At 46.5% G+C, this 18,573-nt stretch overlaps 1 protein-coding gene across 1 annotated transcript; it reads left to right on the top strand.

The window, feature by feature from the left end:
• The first annotated feature begins 2,295 nt into the window (after positions 1 to 2,295).
• On the top strand, positions 2,296 to 16,712 carry TMEM184B (transmembrane protein 184B). Its single transcript, XM_074168469.1, has 8 exons — positions 2,296 to 2,496; positions 4,985 to 5,150; positions 8,614 to 8,704; positions 9,236 to 9,311; positions 12,325 to 12,416; positions 12,719 to 12,888; positions 14,121 to 14,315; positions 16,471 to 16,712. Exons 1-8 carry the CDS (start codon positions 2,296 to 2,298, stop codon positions 16,710 to 16,712), a joined length of 1,233 nt encoding a protein of 410 aa, XP_074024570.1.
• Positions 16,713 to 18,573: the final 1,861 nt, after the last annotated feature.

The following is an 18,573-nucleotide window of genomic DNA, read 5'->3' as shown; positions in this document are numbered from 1 at the left end:
ATGAGTGCAGAGAAGCAGGGGAATTCCCTTTTGGGTCTTCAGTTCTGCTGATGTTACTGGCATTGCCTTTGGGTCTGTGCTATTGGTGTGGTTTGATTAGCTGGAGTATGGAGTTCCACCTGCCACTCGTGTTCTGCAATAGAGATCCTTGCCCCTGTGAACTTTAGGAAGAGCTTAGCAGCTTCCTCTCTTGCATAGCTCCCAAAGTGCACTGGGATGTGCAGGATCGCAGCTGGCTGGACTTTATTTAGAGCTAGGTTAACCACAGGTGCATCTGCTCTGATTTCACTTTAGATGTGCCCTTTGTGGGCTTAGTGGAAGCGCTGTGAATGTTCAGTAGCTTCAGAAGCCACTTGGTAGAAACCCCTTTCTTCTCAAAGTGATAAAAACCTTGCTACCTTGTGACATCTCCATCCACTCTTGATCTCTCCAAATTTTTAGATATAGTATGGTTAATGTAATATGTGTGTGTGTATGCTTTGAAACTCAAAACTTAACAGTTATAGTTCCTGTACTGATCAGGACTGGAAAGGAATTACCCTTCTGGAAAGCTGTAACTCAGAGCAGGGATATTTTGGAAAAAGAACAACTGGAAAGAATGAAGAAAAGCTAAATTTGAGGATTATTTTGTAAATTAAACCATAATAGTTGTGCAGCTCGCTCTGTAGTAAGAAAATACCTGCTTAAACAAATCTGGATATTTCCCAGGATCTGTATTTGTTCTCTTCCCCCTGTGGAAGAAAGCAGAAATGAGGTGGAATGTGGCATAAGTAACATTAGAGTGCTGTACACTGCCAGGGCAAGTATGTGGTTTGGAAAAGAATGTGCTGGAGGGGCCATTTGCACACCTTGGGTGTGCACGTGGATATTATTTGCTCCTGGCCCTCTGCTTTTACTGAGTGTCTGTTGCCTGATTTGTGCTGTGGCTTCAGGTGAAGCTAAGCTGGGGTAGTTCATCTGTGGATGTATGTTTTCTTTTATGCTTTGCTGTGACCTGTCAGTAAATGACAGACGTGTCCTTCCCTGCTGCAGCTGTAAACTGTGGCGATGGATTGTTGGCTTTTCTAAAGACCTTTCCATGTGTTGATCTTAAAGGCCTGCATAGGAGCTACATCTTGCGCTTTTACAGAAAGGGTATCCCAAAAACTATTAGGAGGCAATATTATGCTCTTCCCCTTGATAACCATGTCTTTACTACAGCCGCATCAGAAGCAGCTCTTCTAGTGGATAGAACCAATGGCTGCCCGCTTGTGATCTTGGTTTAAGTGGATAATCTTCTGCCAGTCCAGAGGTCACGTTAAAGTCTGCTTACTACCAAATTGAAAAAAATAGCTGCTTTAGATCTTAGACCTTCAAGAATTTGTTCCATTGACAAAAACAGCTTTTCATCCTGGAAATGACATGGGGTCAATGCTGCTTTGAAATTTTGCGTATCATTGTGTTCTGGATGTGTTTTCATGGGTCAACTGGCTTTTAAAAGCCAATTGGGTTAAATTCACGTCATATAGAAAGCAATGCTAAGTTAGAAATAATGATAGGCTTGCTAAGTGTACCATGCCATACAGCATTTGGTAAAAGCTTCACTTTTGTGCTTCACTTCTTTCTAGTGAGGAGAGCTTTCAGCACATATCCTTCCAATGAAGGTGCTTTGGGCTGAGTGTGATTTTCAAAGTGGCAGAGGGAGAGGTGGAGATTGCTTGCTGGAGGAACAGGGATGCTCTTCTTTCCCTCTTGCTGTGCAGTGACACTTTGTGGTGCATGTTCTTGTTGCCTGGTGCTGCTTGTTCTGCTGCCTTCCGGATTAAACCGTAAGACTAAGACTCTGGCTTTTCAGGACACAGCTGAATAGCCAGTGCTTTTGTGGAGTAGAGCTGTTAACTTAAGTGTGCCTGTTGTCTTCCAGTGTGGATGACTTAGATACTTCTTTCTGATCTCAGGTGAATGCTGAATTTGTCTCGTTCTTAAATATTTTTATTGCAGAATGGTGGTGACAATGGCAGTGGCAGTGTTCCATGATTTCGGGGAGGCTGTGTTGTGAGTGGTAGAGAGGTTCCTGAGTACCACATGATCTGTTGTATCACGAGGGGTGGCAGTGGCAGACTTACCCAGGTCCTGTTTGTAAAGCATGTGGGCAGCCTGGTGAAAGGCATGTGAGAGATGCAAAGCACTGTTACAGTTATGCTCCTGAGTCCTTTCCACTGGATTCAATTACTATTTGGTTCTCTTCCTTGACAGGTCTTGGCTCGTGGGTGGCTCTCTGGCAATCCCAACTGGAACCTCACACCAAAAGGCACCATGATAGTGATGACTGATGTCACTGCAGCCCCCAGATTGGGGTCGACTGCCACCACTCCAGCTGCGGCTCCGAACTTCTCCTGGATGCCAGAGGATGGCAGCCCCACGGCTGTGGAGCAGCCAATATTCCTCATGACCACGGCTGCTCAGGCCATCTCAGGTTTCTTTGTATGGACAGCTTTGCTCATCACCTGCCATCAGGTAAAACCCCGTCACTTGTACTTCTCATCCTTTCCTTTTCCCCATGTGGAGGAAGACATGATATGGCTTATCTTTGCCAAATACAGGTGTGTGATGGGGTTTTACAGACTCTGGAGTGGTACCAGGACCTCTTCTTTGGGGCCTAATATATTATCTGTGCTGATCAAGGTGACAACTTTTGTATGAAAGCTTTTCTGCCCAGGTTCAAACCGTTTCCATAGTGTGAATGGAGAGGAAGCAAACTCTTTAAAACTAGCAGGTGTAAAACATTTGGCCATCTCTTGAGTGTTTGCAGAAAGGTGTGTTATCTCAAGCTATCCTTTCCCAGGTCTTGTAGCTGGATCTGGCCATTTTGTTATTGTGTCAGCTGTTTGCTAAATGATTGTGGTCATGTTATTTGACATACCTCCTTTGATCTCCTGTGCCAGTGGATTCCACAGGCTGAACTCTGCTGCGGAAAGGAGTAGCAGGAAATGTTTTATTTTAATTTTCTCCCCTCTTTCTGGGGCAGGTGTCCTGGGGGCCAGAAAAAGTCAAACCCTGCATCCTGTTCTGTACCTCTCTTTCAAGCGGTTGTCATGTGAACTGAAAAACACAGTAGGGAAGAGCAAGCCCTGTTATTTATCAACCTGTGTTTTGTACCTGTTGGTCCGTAGATTCCAGAGTGGTGACTAGGATCTAGAAAACTACAGCCTATTGATGGAGTACAGGGGCTAGTGAAGTTCAAAAACGGATTAGTCACTGATGAATAAGAGTAACACCTGCAGTTTCACCAGCTTGGGTAACAATTACAAGTGCCATGGATCCTCCTGTTTCAGAGCACAAATTGATTGCCTACTGAAGGTAGAAAGAAATCTTTCTTCTGCAGTATAGCATTGCACACTTAGGCATTAATGCCCTTCTCCGAAGAAACCAGTGGAGGTCAGTGCCAGAGAGACAGTGTTGACTGAAATGCACTGTTGTCCTGTTACAAGGCAGCAGTTCCTGTGCTCTCGTAGGTGCATGGATCGCAGGGCTCTTGTGACATCCCAAGGGCAAAGCTTAGAGTCATCTGAACTCCAGCGTCAGCTGTTCTGGAGCGGGGTGAGGTGTGTCACTGGGATTGTCACAAGGAAAAAATATCCCTAAGGTTTGTTAGTTTATTTTCAACCTGCTCTTCTCAGGAAATGAGGCTTTTGTGAGCTCCTTGTGGAACAGGGAGAGGAAACAGAAGTATTTTGAGCCCTTCAGTCGATTTTGACCAGATTGGGCCAAGAGGCAGCGAGGGATGAGCAACAGACACCTGGAGAGAGTCAACATCCTCTCGCTTACAAGGGAAAGGCAAGAGCATCAAAGTATGCTTTGTAAGACCTTGGAGAATCATCACAGCACCCCCAAATGCAGGGTGAAGCTTTGGAGAAATGCTTGTGCCTCTTCAGGCAGCAAAAGCAGTCAGCTGTGAAGCACGTATGTAGAAAACTAGCTGTTACTAATCCCAGCAGTTGAGCAGCAGCTTGATGAGAGTTGCTGTATGGAGGCCTAGCCTCTGGAGAACGTGCCCTCTGCTGACTCCGTGTCTGACAGAGTGTACCTGCAACTCATGATGAAGTTCTGGCCGTGTTATTAGGCCATTTCAGCAGTGGTATTCATCTTCAGGGTAGGCTTGTGGTCAAACCCTTTCCCAGGAGGTGGGTGTTCTGTGACAAAGCATTTTAGGTGTGGGATTTAATGATGGCTAACAAACTGTGAGTGGTGGGAGTGGATAGGGTGGGGACACTGCAGTCCACTCAGCCAGTGACTTAGGGGGATTAGCATGTGTGCAGACAGTCAGACAAAATAAGCAGTGTGGCTGCGCGGTTCCTTTGAGCACGGTGCATGAGCTCGGTGCTCAGTTGATGGCTGACGCTTCGTGGCTGTGCTGTCACCGATGTGCAGAATGGCACTTTCTGAGCAGACGGGCTGTGGCTTATCAGCTCTTGGCAGTGCTGTGAAAGGCTCTCTTAGGTTGTTTCAGGTGAAAGTCTTGAAAGCATCCAAAACTGCCAAGAGGGAGAGTGTTTACAATGAGCGTGCGCTTAAGTGCATGCTCTTAAATGCATGCTCTTTCCCTCTTGAGAGAACAGCAGCCTGCAGTGTTGTGAATCTTAGGTACTTAAAATGGAATAGCAGCAATACGGGATTGATAATTAGAAGAAAAGGTATGAACAAAATATGGGCAAGGTGGTGATGATAATAACAAATTAATTCGCTATGAGAAACTAGATTAGAAATGCCTCCCATTTTCTTTTCCTCCTCCTTCCCACTCTCTGCAAACTAAGGGATGCTGTGTCAATGCCATCACAGTGATATTTTATTATTTTTTTTTTTTTAATATTCATCACCTTGAGGTTACTGGAGGCAATCAAGAGATGATTTACTGAGTTTGTTTTTTCTGGTTGTCTAGTTGACTCTCCAGTTCCTCCCTGTGCCGTATACCGCTGATCCTGGTCTTTTCCTTACTATCTCTCAGATCTACATGCATCTTCGCTGCTATAGCTGCCCAAATGAACAGCGCTACATTGTTCGGATCCTCTTCATTGTGCCCATTTACGCCTTTGACTCATGGCTCAGTCTCCTGTTCTTCACCAATGACCAGTACTATGTTTACTTTGGCACAGTGCGGGACTGCTATGAAGGTAAGGAGGGGTCAGACAGAAAATGGGGGAGGTGGGAAGTCTTTGCCCTGAGAGAGCTTTTGCTTCTGGTTGGGAAGATGGAGAAAGCATCACTCTCGCCTACTGAGACAAAATTTTACAGTGTGCCTCACTGGATGGCCATGGGTTGCTCAGTGACTAAAAATCATAGAATCATAGGATGGTTTGGGTGCATTGCCCCTGCCTTGGGCTGGGACATCTTTCACTATCGGGTTGTTCAAAGCCCTGTCCAACCTGACCTTCTCCCTCGCTGGCCTCTGAAGCATGACGAGATGTGTTGAGCCTTCCCTCCAAGTTCTGTAGAGACAAAGTTATTATTTTCTTGGGTCCTTTGCTTCAGGAAGGTGTAAAGCCAAAAATCTGATTCTAGCTGGGTGTTTAAAGTGAGGTATTGGTTAGCTCCCAGTTCTTGGAACAGCACTTACTTAGCAGCCAGGCCCTTGCTTTGTCCTGTTTTCCTGGTGCAGTTTGTTAGCAGTGTATTCTTCTGGTCCCATACTGTAGCTGCTTGTGCGATCACACAGGGTAGCACAGCCACCACGTGCTGGTGTTGGTGAGGTGTAAAGTGCCTTGGAGTCCTGCAGAAGTCAGGGTGCCATGTTCAGGATGAGTTACCAACTGCATCATTTTTGGTTATCTGCTGCGGATGATACCGCTAGCATTTTATGCGAGGGAAACAGTTACTCTCCAATAAATACTGTCTAAACCGCCCTCCTGATCTCATCCAGAAAGGGGCCTTTTACCCATCCAGCAGGAGAAACTGCACTCTAGCATTGTATTTTTGAGGACGGTTTATCTCCGTACCCTCAGTAAATCATAACTTCCTGGTGCAGTTGTTTTGGCAAGATCTGCATTGCAGAGAGGTGCCCCGGCCATGTGAACAAGTTAATCAGCTGAAGGGACCAGCAGGCCCTTCTTCACATACAGTGACAATGCTCTGACATGCAGCAGCAGATGGCAAATGTGTGCACGTGATGCAGAAAGCATCTTTGTTTCAGCCTGGATTTTTTTTTTTTGATTTTTATTTTTTTTCTCCTTCCCTACCCTGTGCGCATGTGTAGGTCTAGCAGGAAGCCTGCTGCTCTGCAAAACTCCTCTCCTAGCAACAGCCAGTATCTTTCTCCCTCACTTGCTCAGGGAGTTTGCAAACATCTGAGTGTCTGCTCAGGAGGCAGCCCATGCTCTGGAGTTCATGTTGGCATGTTGGGCTGTGGGAAAAGACTACAGGTGAAAGCAAAAACACCTTTGGTCAGCAGGGTCTCTCCCTCGCTTTTTCTGGGGACTGCTTTGAAACAGCCTTTGTGGTTTTTGCCTTCCCTTGCCATCCACCTTATTTCCACCATTTTTGGGAAGGTATTAGATTGCAAAATGGGGGGAGCTCTGTTAGGGAACCAGAGGAGAAGACCCCGTTCATAAATTTTGAAAACTGTCTTGGACTGTTTGTGGGCTGCATTTCATAGTGCGCGAAAAGATGAACGTATTTTGGTGTTGCTCTTTCACGTGACTCTGCTTCTGTACAAATCTGGGTGTCAGTAACACTGACACAAGTAAATTTTTTTGGTAATGTTGATGTCATGAGCACCATCTGATGAATGTAGATCAGGAATGGGAGAAGAGCTCTTTTGCTGGTACGGTGAGCTTTGATAGTTACTAGTTAGCACTCATTTCTTTTGGGGATAGACGGGCAGATATTTCCCCCTCCTTTTTTTTTTCCCCTTTCTTTTTTTTTTTTTCTTGTCTTCCTCTGATGTCATCTCTTTCTTAGTGCTTGTGGAATGGGCAGCTGGTATTGTAATGACCACATCAGAGGGCAGGGGTCACTGGAGGACAATAGGAAAAGCTCAGCTTTTCTTCCTCTGGGTGCTGGGAGCTGTCAGCTAAGTTGCAGGAAAATTGCAGGCAAAAGGGGTTACCACAGTTATTTAAATAAGTTTTCCACGGTTGGTGTTTTCTCTTCTAATTAATGCTTTAGCAAAATCATTGCTGTGTGAACGTACCTAACTTTGTTCAATAGCAAGGATTACAGATGGAATAACAATATCTCAATTACATACATAGAAGCAGGTATACCACTGGCTTTTATGTGTTGTGGCATTCTTGCCAGCTAGGCACGCCTACAAGCCATAAGTGTAATGTTTTGAGAGTATGAACGTTTTGGGGAGCTTTGAGTACATCTTTTTCAGGGCATAGTTTGGATGCTTGTAGAAGAATTAGACTTGATGTCTGCCTCTGACTTTGGAAGTTCATCCACATGGGGAAATTGACCTCAGGTCTAATAACTGCCTGCTTGGTGAAGTCAGCTTCTCAGCACTGTATATTATTAGGCTTTTGTTCTTATTTCAAAGTTCCTTGAGACTTTTGTTTCCATCCCAAGTTATTTTCTGTTTGTATTATGTCAAAGCTGGAGGCCAAAACCAGGATTTGGGTGTTGGCATTCCAGGGAATGCCCAGGTACAGACTATCATAGAAAATAACACTGAAAGATGGATCGCCTGGTCTGTCATTTTTCCCAAGGCTTTATGTGGCAAACTGAGGAATACAGTCCTTGCCCTAAAAAAATCTCACAAGCGTATGAGGGTTCAACAGCGATTATAACAAGTCAAGAGAATAGCAGACAGGGCATGCACAGGCTTACTGTCCGCGCAATTCAGTGTGTTTGGATCGCATGAAAAGGAAGCATGTCTGTAGTTATGATGAGAGCCCTCCCCACAGTGTCTTCACCTCAGTTTATATGTATCAGCAAAACTGAGACTTGAAGAGAATTGAAATGGGGCAGTGTATTAGCGGTCAGTCTGAGAAGACTCTTCCTCATCTGTACCAGGTTGCTGAGGAAGGCAGAAAAGAGGTAGCCCAAGGCAAAGGCTGTTCAGTACGCAAGAAGTTTCAGCTTTCTGAGGAAATGAAGCCCGGAGCCTGTTTTTCAAAAATCTCCACCAGACAGGAAAACAGAGTTTCACTGATTGGTAAAAGCCCTCTGTTTCTCCAACTCTTAAGTCTATAGTCTGGTTACCTCAGAGAGAGAAACTGTGTTCATCACCAAAAAGGTTAAATACAGGAGATAAGGTATGGTTGATGGATCAGAGATAACTTTTCCAAATTATTTAGTACCAGTGTAATGTCCTGGAATAATGCACAGGAACCTTGTAAAGAACAGCATCTTACAGATGCCAAGTAAAACAGAGACTGACCACAGTTTTAAAAGGTCCTGTGACATTTTTGGCATGAGTCATGGAACTAGCCTGGGACCTTGGCCAAACTCCAGTTCAGATAGTCTTGTGAGTGCTGAGGTAGGATGATAAATGCAGTGAAAATAATCTGGAGTGCTTTGAAGGGAAAGATGCTGCATAAGCAATCCCTGCTAATGTTTGGTCTGTTGCCTGTACTCTTGGTTCTTCCACCTGTTTTGAAGTTGGTTGTCATTTTACTCTGATTGATGTCTTTGCAGCCTTTGTAATATACAACTTTCTCAGCCTCTGCTATGAGTACTTGGGAGGAGAGAGCTCCATCATGTCTGAGATCAGAGGGAAACCAATTGAGTGAGTATTTATTGCGCTTAAAGCATGACGTTCTCCTCCTTCTGTGCCCACCTACCGTGCCTCTATCCTTTACCCCAAAAAACTGTGTCAGGTGACAAATGTCTACTGGGACTGGGCAGCATGGATGATTTATCAGTACCCTGCTCTGAGACACACCAAGCTGATCACATCCTCTTAGGCAAGCTGGACTGATTCACAACTTTTTTGGACACCTGCCTACTCTTTTGTTTCTTTTCTTACTCTCTTCTCCTCCTTTAAATCTTTTCTGTCTTCAGTTGGTTGCATGTGCTTCCTCTAGGATCTGTGTTTTTTCCCATGCTATTCAGTTAAAAAAAAAAAAGATTAGAGTGTGGAATCAGAATGTTTTTAAACACATCTCTGAAAGAGGGTATTGCTGTAACTGTAATCATGGTTAGAGAAAGCACCAGTCTTACAACTTTGCTACAGAGAAGTAGACAAAGAGGGTAGGAATCTTGCACTCTAGCCTGAATCTTGCTTCTGAACTCTGTCATCTTGTGCTGGCTTTTTCAGGTCCAGCTGTGTATACGGGACTTGCTGCCTGTGGGGAAAGACCTATTCGATTGGATTCCTGAGGTTCTGCAAACAGGTATGGGCTGAAAGAACTGTGCTGTTCTCTAGAAATGAATAAAGTGCGTATGGGTGGCAATGGTGCTTTTTGCTGCTGAACTTCTAAGATGAGCACTCCTCTGAGGAGTTTTATGATATCATTTCGAGAGGCCTGTAGACTGGTGAGAAGAGAGGGTGTTTCAAGGTTGGGTGGGTGGTTTGTTTTGAATGATCTTAACATTTTCTACTCGATCCTGCATCAGGAAGGCCTTAGCAAAAGACCCAATTTATCTCCTGGATCTGATGTTAGCCCTGGGAAGAAATTCTGATTTCCTCTTCGCTTTCTGGATTGCAGAGGTCCCAAGTTTAAAAAATTGATGGCTGTGTTGTGTTGCAGACACCCCACAGTTGTGTAACAGCCTCCTGAATTCCCAGTGCTGCTGTTGTGGTTTGGAGCTGAGGAGAGGGTCGGGGTTAAGCATGACACAACTCTTTGTAGGAGGAACCGAGTATTGCTCACCATGTGTGTCTGTCTGTGCTGAATTGGGGATGTTGAGGGGGAGGTAATGGGGGAGATCTAAACCTCGATACACCCCTCGTCTGCTCATCCCAGGTCAGTCACCTCTGGCTGCCATGTAGCAGCAGGTGAGTTTCAAGGCTTTGCTCACTTGCTGTAATGAGCACATGAGGTTTCTCTGAAGACAGCATGAAGCAGGTCTGGTTCTTTGAAAGGGTTCAAGTCGCTGTAATTCCAGTCACTGGGTCTAGGTATCTGCCCTGGTGGGGCAGATGATCTCCTCCATGTCGTGCCCCATCTTCTGTGTTTTAGCAATATGCAGGAACATCAAAAGTACAATGCAGCCTCATAGTAATATTCAGTGTTAATCTCTGCAACACAACTGGCCTTTTTGCAAAGGACCACATCTTTATTTTCTCTGTTGTTTTTGTTTCTGTTGCATATTCTTTCCTCATTGCTTTCCTGTTTTCTTGCTTGATACTTTATTTACTAACCTGCTCCCAATATGCTGCTTCACCTGTTTTTCTTAGGCTTCATTTGTACACACCGTGTTTGATTTGACACATTATCCATTCTTTTTGCTCCTAATGTTAACTTTTTCCTTTTAAATATGTCATAAGCAAACGTAACACCCATCAAGGTAAATGAATGCTGTAGAAATAATTTCCCTTGGACCTCTTGTTTCTCATGTCCCACAGCCTTTGGCAGTTACCTCCACATGGGTTGCACCTGGCTGTGTTTGGAAAGTTTTTTGACAACAGTGAAGACTACAAGCACTTTTATGGGGGGAATTCTGCCTGCTTCCACAAATCCTCAGCTCGCTTGGTAACTCAGGCTTAGGTGGATATTTTGCTTTTTCTTTGCTGCTCTCTGGCAGCAGTTCTTCTAGTCAGGCCTGCCGTTTGCAAACTGCTAGCGCTGTTCTGGAGGCTGTGAGGGAGGTGTCTTGCAAAGGGATGTTTAAGTACTTACGTCCTTCTTGGCTCCAGCTTAAATATTGTCCTGGTGAGAAATCTTCGGCACCAAGACTCACTTTCTAGTACTTCTAGACTTCCAGGATTGCTGAGGAAGACCTTTCAAGGCAAATTCCTGGATAGATTGGTGCAAAAGGGTTACAGAGCACATCTCAGTGCTGATCTGTGCCGTATCCACCATCGTGGTGATCAGCAAGAGGAAGGTGCTGGAGGGAGCCCGTTTTGTCCCTGCTCTCAGTATCTCCCTCTTTCATCCTGAGAGAATATGTGTGTTTTAACCATTCCTTCTTTCCAACTTCACCCCCACCCCAAGCTGTTCTCAGGCAGGTGCCTGTGGTGGGTCAGTCAGTCTGCCTGCGTTGCCTGCAGCCCTCCAGCAGTCGGAGGACAGTGTGTGTCCTTACAGATGTCTTGATCAAGATTCTATGCTGAGTCTGTCTGGTGACCCTCACAGATCAGTCACACACCATCCATGTGCTTCCCGTATGCTGTAGCATCTTCTAGGGAAGCAGCTAAAAATAGGACGTGGTGGTTTGGATTGCGGGGAAATGGTTAAAACATCCCCAGATTGGAAGGAGGGGAAGCTCAGAGGACGGAGTTGTTTACCAATTAGCTTGACCTTTTCCAGTTCACATATTTACAGTGACTCACTAACTGGCATGTGCTGGGGTTTTTAATCTCCTTGAAGTCTTATGACCACTAACAAATTGCATCGTAGCCAAAGCAATTATGCCTGTTTGGTTTACCTTCTTTCCATACACAGCCCTCCCCACATGTGTGCAGGTCAGTGCCTGCCCAGTGACATTTTTAGGGTCACAATCCTCCACTCTCTTAGGACCTTGAAGTTCAGCGTCTCCAGAAAGATGAGGAATGGAGTGGCTTTGAGAGAGGAGTTGACCTTTTTCGGTGATTTATATTGGCAGAATGGACAGAGCTGATCCCAAGTGCCACAGAACCTTTGGGGAGATTGAGTAAAGGTCACGTGGCTGACAACAGAATAGTTCTTAACTTTTGTCTGGCAACACACGTTACTGTATACAAAATGCCTTAATATCATGGCAGTTGTCAAAGTTTCCTCCTCAGAGAGCTGGGTTCCCCGCCTATCCAGGGTAGCTTCTTGCCTAGCTTTATGGCAATTATGGATTGGAGTTTGCTTCCCTTCACCAGTGTCCCTTTGTTAAACTTGCTGTGTCTGTATCAGTGTGGGATTTTTTGCTTTTCATGCTGTTACCATGCATAAATGTGCTGCAACACAGCCTATGAAAAACAGCCTTGAATGAGAACAGCTGAGCAGCTTCTAGGAGGAACCTACAGAGAGGTTTTTCATCGCATTCTGGACAAGTAGATAGCACATATACTTTTGAATCTTCTTTATCTCCTTTTGGGTGCTGCAGTCCACAAGCACAATTGATTAGCAAGTGGTGGGGTCAAGCTCCTTGTTGGGGCTGGATTGTGTTGCCTTGTTGAGTTGTCCCAGTGGACACTCCATCGTGGTGCTGGTTTGGGAACTTGGCCTCTTGCACTGCCTGCCTCCTCATTCCCCTTCTCTCTTGTTCCTGTAGGCTACCCTGCAGTTCTGTGTGGTGAAGCCCCTCATGGCGATCAGCACAGTCATCCTTCAGGCCTTCGGCAAGTACCAGGATGGTGACTTTGAGTAAGTTTGTTTGTCTAGCACACAAGCTTTGGCTGCCCTTTCTCTGTCCAGCTGTGCTTATGGTCTGTGTGTGTGCTGGGCCATGGGAAGAGACAGGGGAAGAACACAGGCTGAATATGCATGTGAGAAAAGAGGGCAGGGAAAAGCCTGTTGGTTTCAGGTTTTTTTTTACCTCGGTTTGGGGGTGGGAATGGGAACAGGGAGGCAGGAAAGAAACTGAGTCTTGGAACTCTCCAGTGATTGTGGCAAGGGAAAAAGATCATGCTGAAATTTCAGACGTTCATATGTTTTTCTCTTTTCAGTGTAACCAGCGGCTACCTCTACGTGACGATCATCTACAACATCTCTGTCAGCCTGGCACTGTATGCCCTCTTCCTTTTCTACTTCGCCACACGCGAGCTGCTCAGTCCCTATAGCCCAGTCCTCAAGTTCTTCATGGTGAAGTCTGTCATCTTCTTGTCCTTCTGGCAAGGTGAGCTGCTTTTCCCTTCCCTTGGTAGGCACAAAGGGCTCTCTGCAGGGGCTCAGACACTAGAATTGACAGAGCAGATGCTGATTAATAGCCAGATTGTTTTCCTGTATTATTATTATATTTGTTTTATAGCCTTTCATTGTTTTTCTCAAAACAGGGAGACCTGCTTTGTTCATTTTAATCTTTGTTTCTATGCTCCTGAATCCTCACTATCCCTGTGCACGCGCATGTGCACATGCATATCTGCCTGGCAAAATCAGCTGTTTGGATGAAGAGTCCTTTGCATTGCTGGAACACAGTCATAAAGCACAAGCTGCCCACATTTTATCTGCATGCTGCCATTTTATTGATTAAAGTGGCACATCTAAAAAATTTTAATACTTTTTTTAGTGCTCTATAAATAAAATTTTAATGCTATGTCTGTGATTCATGTGAAGCAGCAAGCTGGCTGAATGCAGTGTGTGCTGCCATAGAACCGCCACCGAGCAGAAGGACATTCAGGATACGTATGCATGATGCAGAGGCACATTCAGAAAGCTGAAATTCTACCTGAGCTTAGTGCTTCTTACTAATTGGCTCTAAGCGTTTCCCTCTTCAGTGCCCTACTTAGGTTTACTGAGTTGCACTTCAAAGACTAATTGAATAGGAACTTAGGTGGAATTTTGGCTGTTGCAGTATGGCCTATCCTCCCTGTCTACAGACAAACTAATAAGCTGTCTAATTTATCATTGTGAGCCATCTGGTCACATGCTTTCTGCCTTCTCTGGAATTCTTCAGCCACCTGGCTATGGACAGGGAGAAACATCTTTCTTGCAATGGTGTGTCAAAACCACTTTATGCTTAAATGGACGGCTCTGTTACTTCAATTTTTGCTCTTGCAAGTGGAAATGCTGAGATTACAGGAGTGCTTACAGAAATATCTGACTGCTTCTTACCCATTAGGACTTGATTAAGTCCTGTAGCAGCTAGTTCTGCAGATTACACGTCAGTTGAAAACAGAAGAGGGACAGTGTTCGAACATTCTTTGCTTAAACGTATTTGTCTCATTTATTCCTCCTTTCTCTGTTGAACAGGGGAGTGCAGGTGGGAGTATCTAGCCTTCTGTGTTTGGAGCTCCTGTGTTAAATGGGTTTGTGTCTAGGACATCCAGCACAGACAGCTATTTCCATTCCTTACAGTTAGTATGTGATCATGTTTTCTGCATATTTACATGAGCTTGTTGCTTTGTTTAGGGATGCTGTTGGCCATCTTGGAAAAGTGTGGTGCCATCCCCAAAATCCACTCCGCCAACGTGTCTGTGGGTGAAGGCACAGTAGCTGCTGGGTATCAGGACTTCATCATTTGTGTGGAGATGTTCTTTGCAGCCATCGCCCTGCGCCATGCCTTCACATACAAGGTGTATGCAGACAAGAGACTTGATGCCCAAGGTAGGAAATATGCCAGCACATATAGCATGTCTGTTTGGTAGTGAGACTGGGTGGAGACTGGTCCCTCTGGCAGCCAACACGCTGATATGACTCCCAACCTGAATGCTTGGAAAACATCACATCCCCTCCTCCGTGGTGTCTGAACAGATTCATTGTGCAATGGCTCTGCAGGGCAAAAACCTTGCCTGAATTGCATTGTTCCCTTTTCAGTTCCCCAGTATGCCACCCACGACAGCTTGTTGCAGACCTGAGAGCTGCAAGAAGTTGCATCCTTTTGGTAGAGTGAGTTTGTCCTTCTTCCTGTCTCCATAAAGGGGAACTCCATTGCTCCAGATTGTGCAACAGACTGAAGGCAGGAGGGACAGGGCCTGAAACAGGCTCTGTTTTGAATCTGGCTCAGGAAGATGAGGCTGTGCTTTGGCAATATGTTTGGCTTTGAGGAGGAGGATCTTCACGTAATGATTTTGTGAGGGCTGGGCTGCTAGAAGTCTTATTCCAGGGAAGAGGGAGATAGATGTTATCTCTGGGAAAAGGAGGGTTCTGGTGCCCAGTCTATGCAAGTACATACAGTGTTCTCCAAGTAAAGGGGTTCCTTCCTGCTGGGGGGGAGTCTGTGCTGAGGTGCGGGAAGACAGCAGCGCTTGGGCAGGGTTCATGTAGGTGATCCCTCCATCCCAGCCCTTCCAGAGGTTTTGGAAGGACAGTGGCCGCAACCGGGGCAGATGGGATCTGTGGGTGATGAAAGGGTAAACTGTTGGCTGGTACAGTGGGGAATGTTTCGGTCGTGGGTCTTGTTGAGTTCTTGTTATTTCCTCTTTCTCTTTCTTTCTCTGTCTCTCTCTCCTCTCCCTTTTATCTCTCCCTTGCTTTGGCCACTGGTCCCTGATGCAGCTGTTCCATCATATGGGCCATACGGTAGGTACAGCATGCTCTGTGTGTTTGTCTCCGTTGGTTTTTAACTGGGACGCTGTTCTGTCCTGATTCCCAGCCTGCCTACTGCCTGCTCTGTCCCTTGCTCCCCCTTCCTTGTAGGTCTGTAACTCGACTGCCTCACACAGCTGCTTTGGGCTTGTCTGGATCATAAGTTGTAAAACAGCCCTGTGAGCAGTGGCGTAACACATGGCTTTGGAGCGTTACTGTCAGGACTGCGTGAATCTCTCTCCAAAGAGCTGCACCGGCTCTCAAAGGAGCCGGTTTGCTCTCACCCCAGCCTCCCTTCACTCTCGTAATTGCCACAGATGATCAATGTGCTTTGGTCATTTGGGGAGCTCACCCCCAGGACTGGCCACACTGGAAATGGGACCTAGAAGCCATGAGAAGTGGCAGCTCCTAGAAGGACACACAGCCTTCCTCTGTGCTCAGCATTTGGGTGGGACAAACTCCCAACTGTTGCTTCCTCCACTGTATCACTGTGACACCTTACACCTGTGGAGTGGTTCTGCTTCTAGTGCTGTCTGTTCCCCTCTTTTCCCTCCTTTGTGCTACTTTCCACTTTTATGATCTCTGTCTTGTGGGCACTTCCATACTGCCTGTCAGTCTAATTTCCAGTGAGTGGGAATGGCAAGTGCCATTTCTCCTGTATTTTTAGAATTTCCTTAGTTTTTGTCTTCTGAAACCCTTTACCAGGAGCCCCTCCCTTACCTATTTTTGTTGCACATCCAAGTCGGCATAGCTAGTGTCTAGTGGAGGTTGTTGCTGTGGGAATGTCCCATTCTCATGGCATGTCCCCTATTTGGTGCTCAGGTGGATTCACTTATCCAACTTCTGCTAGCCTTAGGAGCACTACTGGTAAAACTTAATAGAATCATAGAATGGTTCAGGTTGGAAGGGACCTTACAGATCGCCTGGTTCCAAGCCCCCTGCCATGGGGGGCTCCCACATGGGGGGCTCCCACACCTCCCACTAGACCAGGTTGCTCAAAGCCCCATCCAACCTGGCCTTGAAAACTTCGAGGGATGGGGCATCAACAACTTCTCTGGGCAACTCGACACCATTTGTGTGGCATATCTTCAGCAGCTGCTTAGGGAAGTCCGTAAAGTGAATTCTGCAGGATCTAGAAGTGCATGTTCCCTGTTCTTCTTACCTTTTCATGTTAAGAGGTGTGGGGGAAGGCAGCAGTATTCCTCACTTGTCCCTCCCTGTCTTACCCCAACAGGTCGCTGTGCTCCCATGAAGAGCATCTCCAGCAGCCTCAAGGAGACCATGAACCCCCATGACATTGTCCAAGATGCAATCCACAACTTCTCCCCAGCCTACCAGCAGTACACCCAGCAGTCAACACTGGAGCATGGTCCACCCTGGCGCAATGGCAGTCATGTTATCTCACGCTCCCACAGCTGCTCGGGTGCCCGCGACAACGAGAAGACCCTCTTGCTGAGCTCTGACGATGAATTCTAGGAGGGGAAAACTGCCAGCCCAGGCTGTCATTTTCCTTCTTTTGTTGTTTTTTATTTTTTTTTTAATTTATTGAAGCAGAAACATGCAAGTCATATCACTTCCTAGAGAGTGCAGATGGCAGAAGTGGGCACTTCCCATTAGCTTTTGTGGGGATGAGCAGTGTGGAGGTGGGGGAATGCCCAGGACTCCATTTTTGAGCCCATTCCTTACAGCAGCAATTGACTGGAATCAATTGAAGCAAAGCTCCAGGGTTTGGGGCTCTGGCCTCCCACACCTGCCCAGCTTGGTGTGGAGTGTGACTGGCCTGTGCCTGGAGTTGTGGCCAAAAATGTTTTTGCTTTTTTTCCAGCTGAACAACCCAATTGCTTTGTATTCCTCTTCCTGAATGGTTGATGTAGGCACAGTTTTCTTCCCTGGCTCCCTGGTACTAACATCTTGGTGATCCTTGGGAAATAGGATTAGGATGCAGTGATAAGCATTCCTGAGGACCAGATCAGAGATTGGTCTCTCTTACAGCCATTGCTTCGAATGCTTAGTAACGAACGTCTGCCCCCACCTCTGAAGCACCTGGTTGTGCAGCCCTGTACTGGAGTGAGTGAGGGGGGAAAAGGAGGGGACTTCCTTCTGTTCCTCCACTCCCTGCATCCCTCCCTGTCAAAGCTGATGCTTGTTAAAGCTCAGCAGGGATGGAATTACTGTCTTACAAGGGCGGGGTTTTCTAATCACCAGGTGTCTAAGCTTTTCCATCTCCCCTGCGTTCCTGTGGCAAGAAGCCTCCCGGGAGCATCTGTCTCATAACAAGACCGAGGACTGGCCGTGATAGGTGGTGGAAGTTTGTAGGGCTCTGGCCCTTTCATCCCTCTTTGGGAAAGGACGATATGTAAACACTAAAACTTTTTTTCTTCTTGTTTTCTGTCCCCCACCGACATGACTGCCCTTCTTAAAGGTGTGGATTGCACCAGGTCTCTGCCAGCGCAGGTCCTGATCTCTTGCAGGTGGCTGTCCCCCATGCTTGTCATCACTGACTTCCCCTGCGAGCTGCACAAGTTTTGCCCTTAGGCTGGAGTATTCAGGAAGGGATGTTGCACACTCCTCCTTTGCTTTTTATCTCTGTAGCTGTTCTGGGCCAAACTGGAGCAGATTTGAAACCTGACATGACCTGGCTGGTTAAAATTGTCCCTCTTAGTTTCTCAGGCAGCGGTTCCTGCTGCTGCTGCACATTTTGCAGACCCTGCAGCCACTGCAATGCTGTCGGGAATGGAGCCAGCATCCACAGGAGTGGGAAAAGAAGCTTCCCCTTACTTCTTTTGGGTTTTGGATTGGTATTTAGTGGAGCCAAAATAAAAATGATCCCCCTGTAGATCTATCCAGGGACCAGAAAATGCCTCTTGCTTGCTTAAAATTGTATAGGGGAGGAGGGGGGAGCACACTCAACAGCCACAGATCGGGTGCCCCAACCACCAAGCAGGAAGCAAAACGGAGAGGTTGGAGAAAGCTGCTGTGGTGGTCTTGGCCGTAGTTTCTCTGTTCCTCTCCTGCTTGATGCCTACCCTGCCATCGGCAGACCTGTGCGTTTCCAGATTGCCCCTCGTTGCTCTGCTGGGAGAACTGGGGTCTGCTTTACTGCCTGGAGTTTACCTGTCCTCTTGTGTCCTAATCTATGCGCTTGCTTATTCACTTTCTCGGAGGTGACCGTCAGCGAAGAGCGCCTCGTTTCCTCAGCACCCCTGCCAGAAGTGGGTGGTCAGGAGCTTGGGGGGAAGGGGGCTTGAAGAGAGGTGGGTTTGCTCCCTGCTGTGAGAACAAGATAGGCCAAGGCTTAAGGACAGTGTCTCCTTCCGTACTCATGTGTCTGGGGGGA

This window comes from Numenius arquata, chromosome 2 (genome assembly GCF_964106895.1).
Source record: "Numenius arquata chromosome 2, bNumArq3.hap1.1, whole genome shotgun sequence".
Lineage (NCBI taxonomy): Eukaryota > Metazoa > Chordata > Aves > Charadriiformes > Scolopacidae > Numenius > Numenius arquata.
Note: the sequence above shows the minus strand (reverse complement) of the source record. Positions and strands in the feature narration are given on the sequence as shown.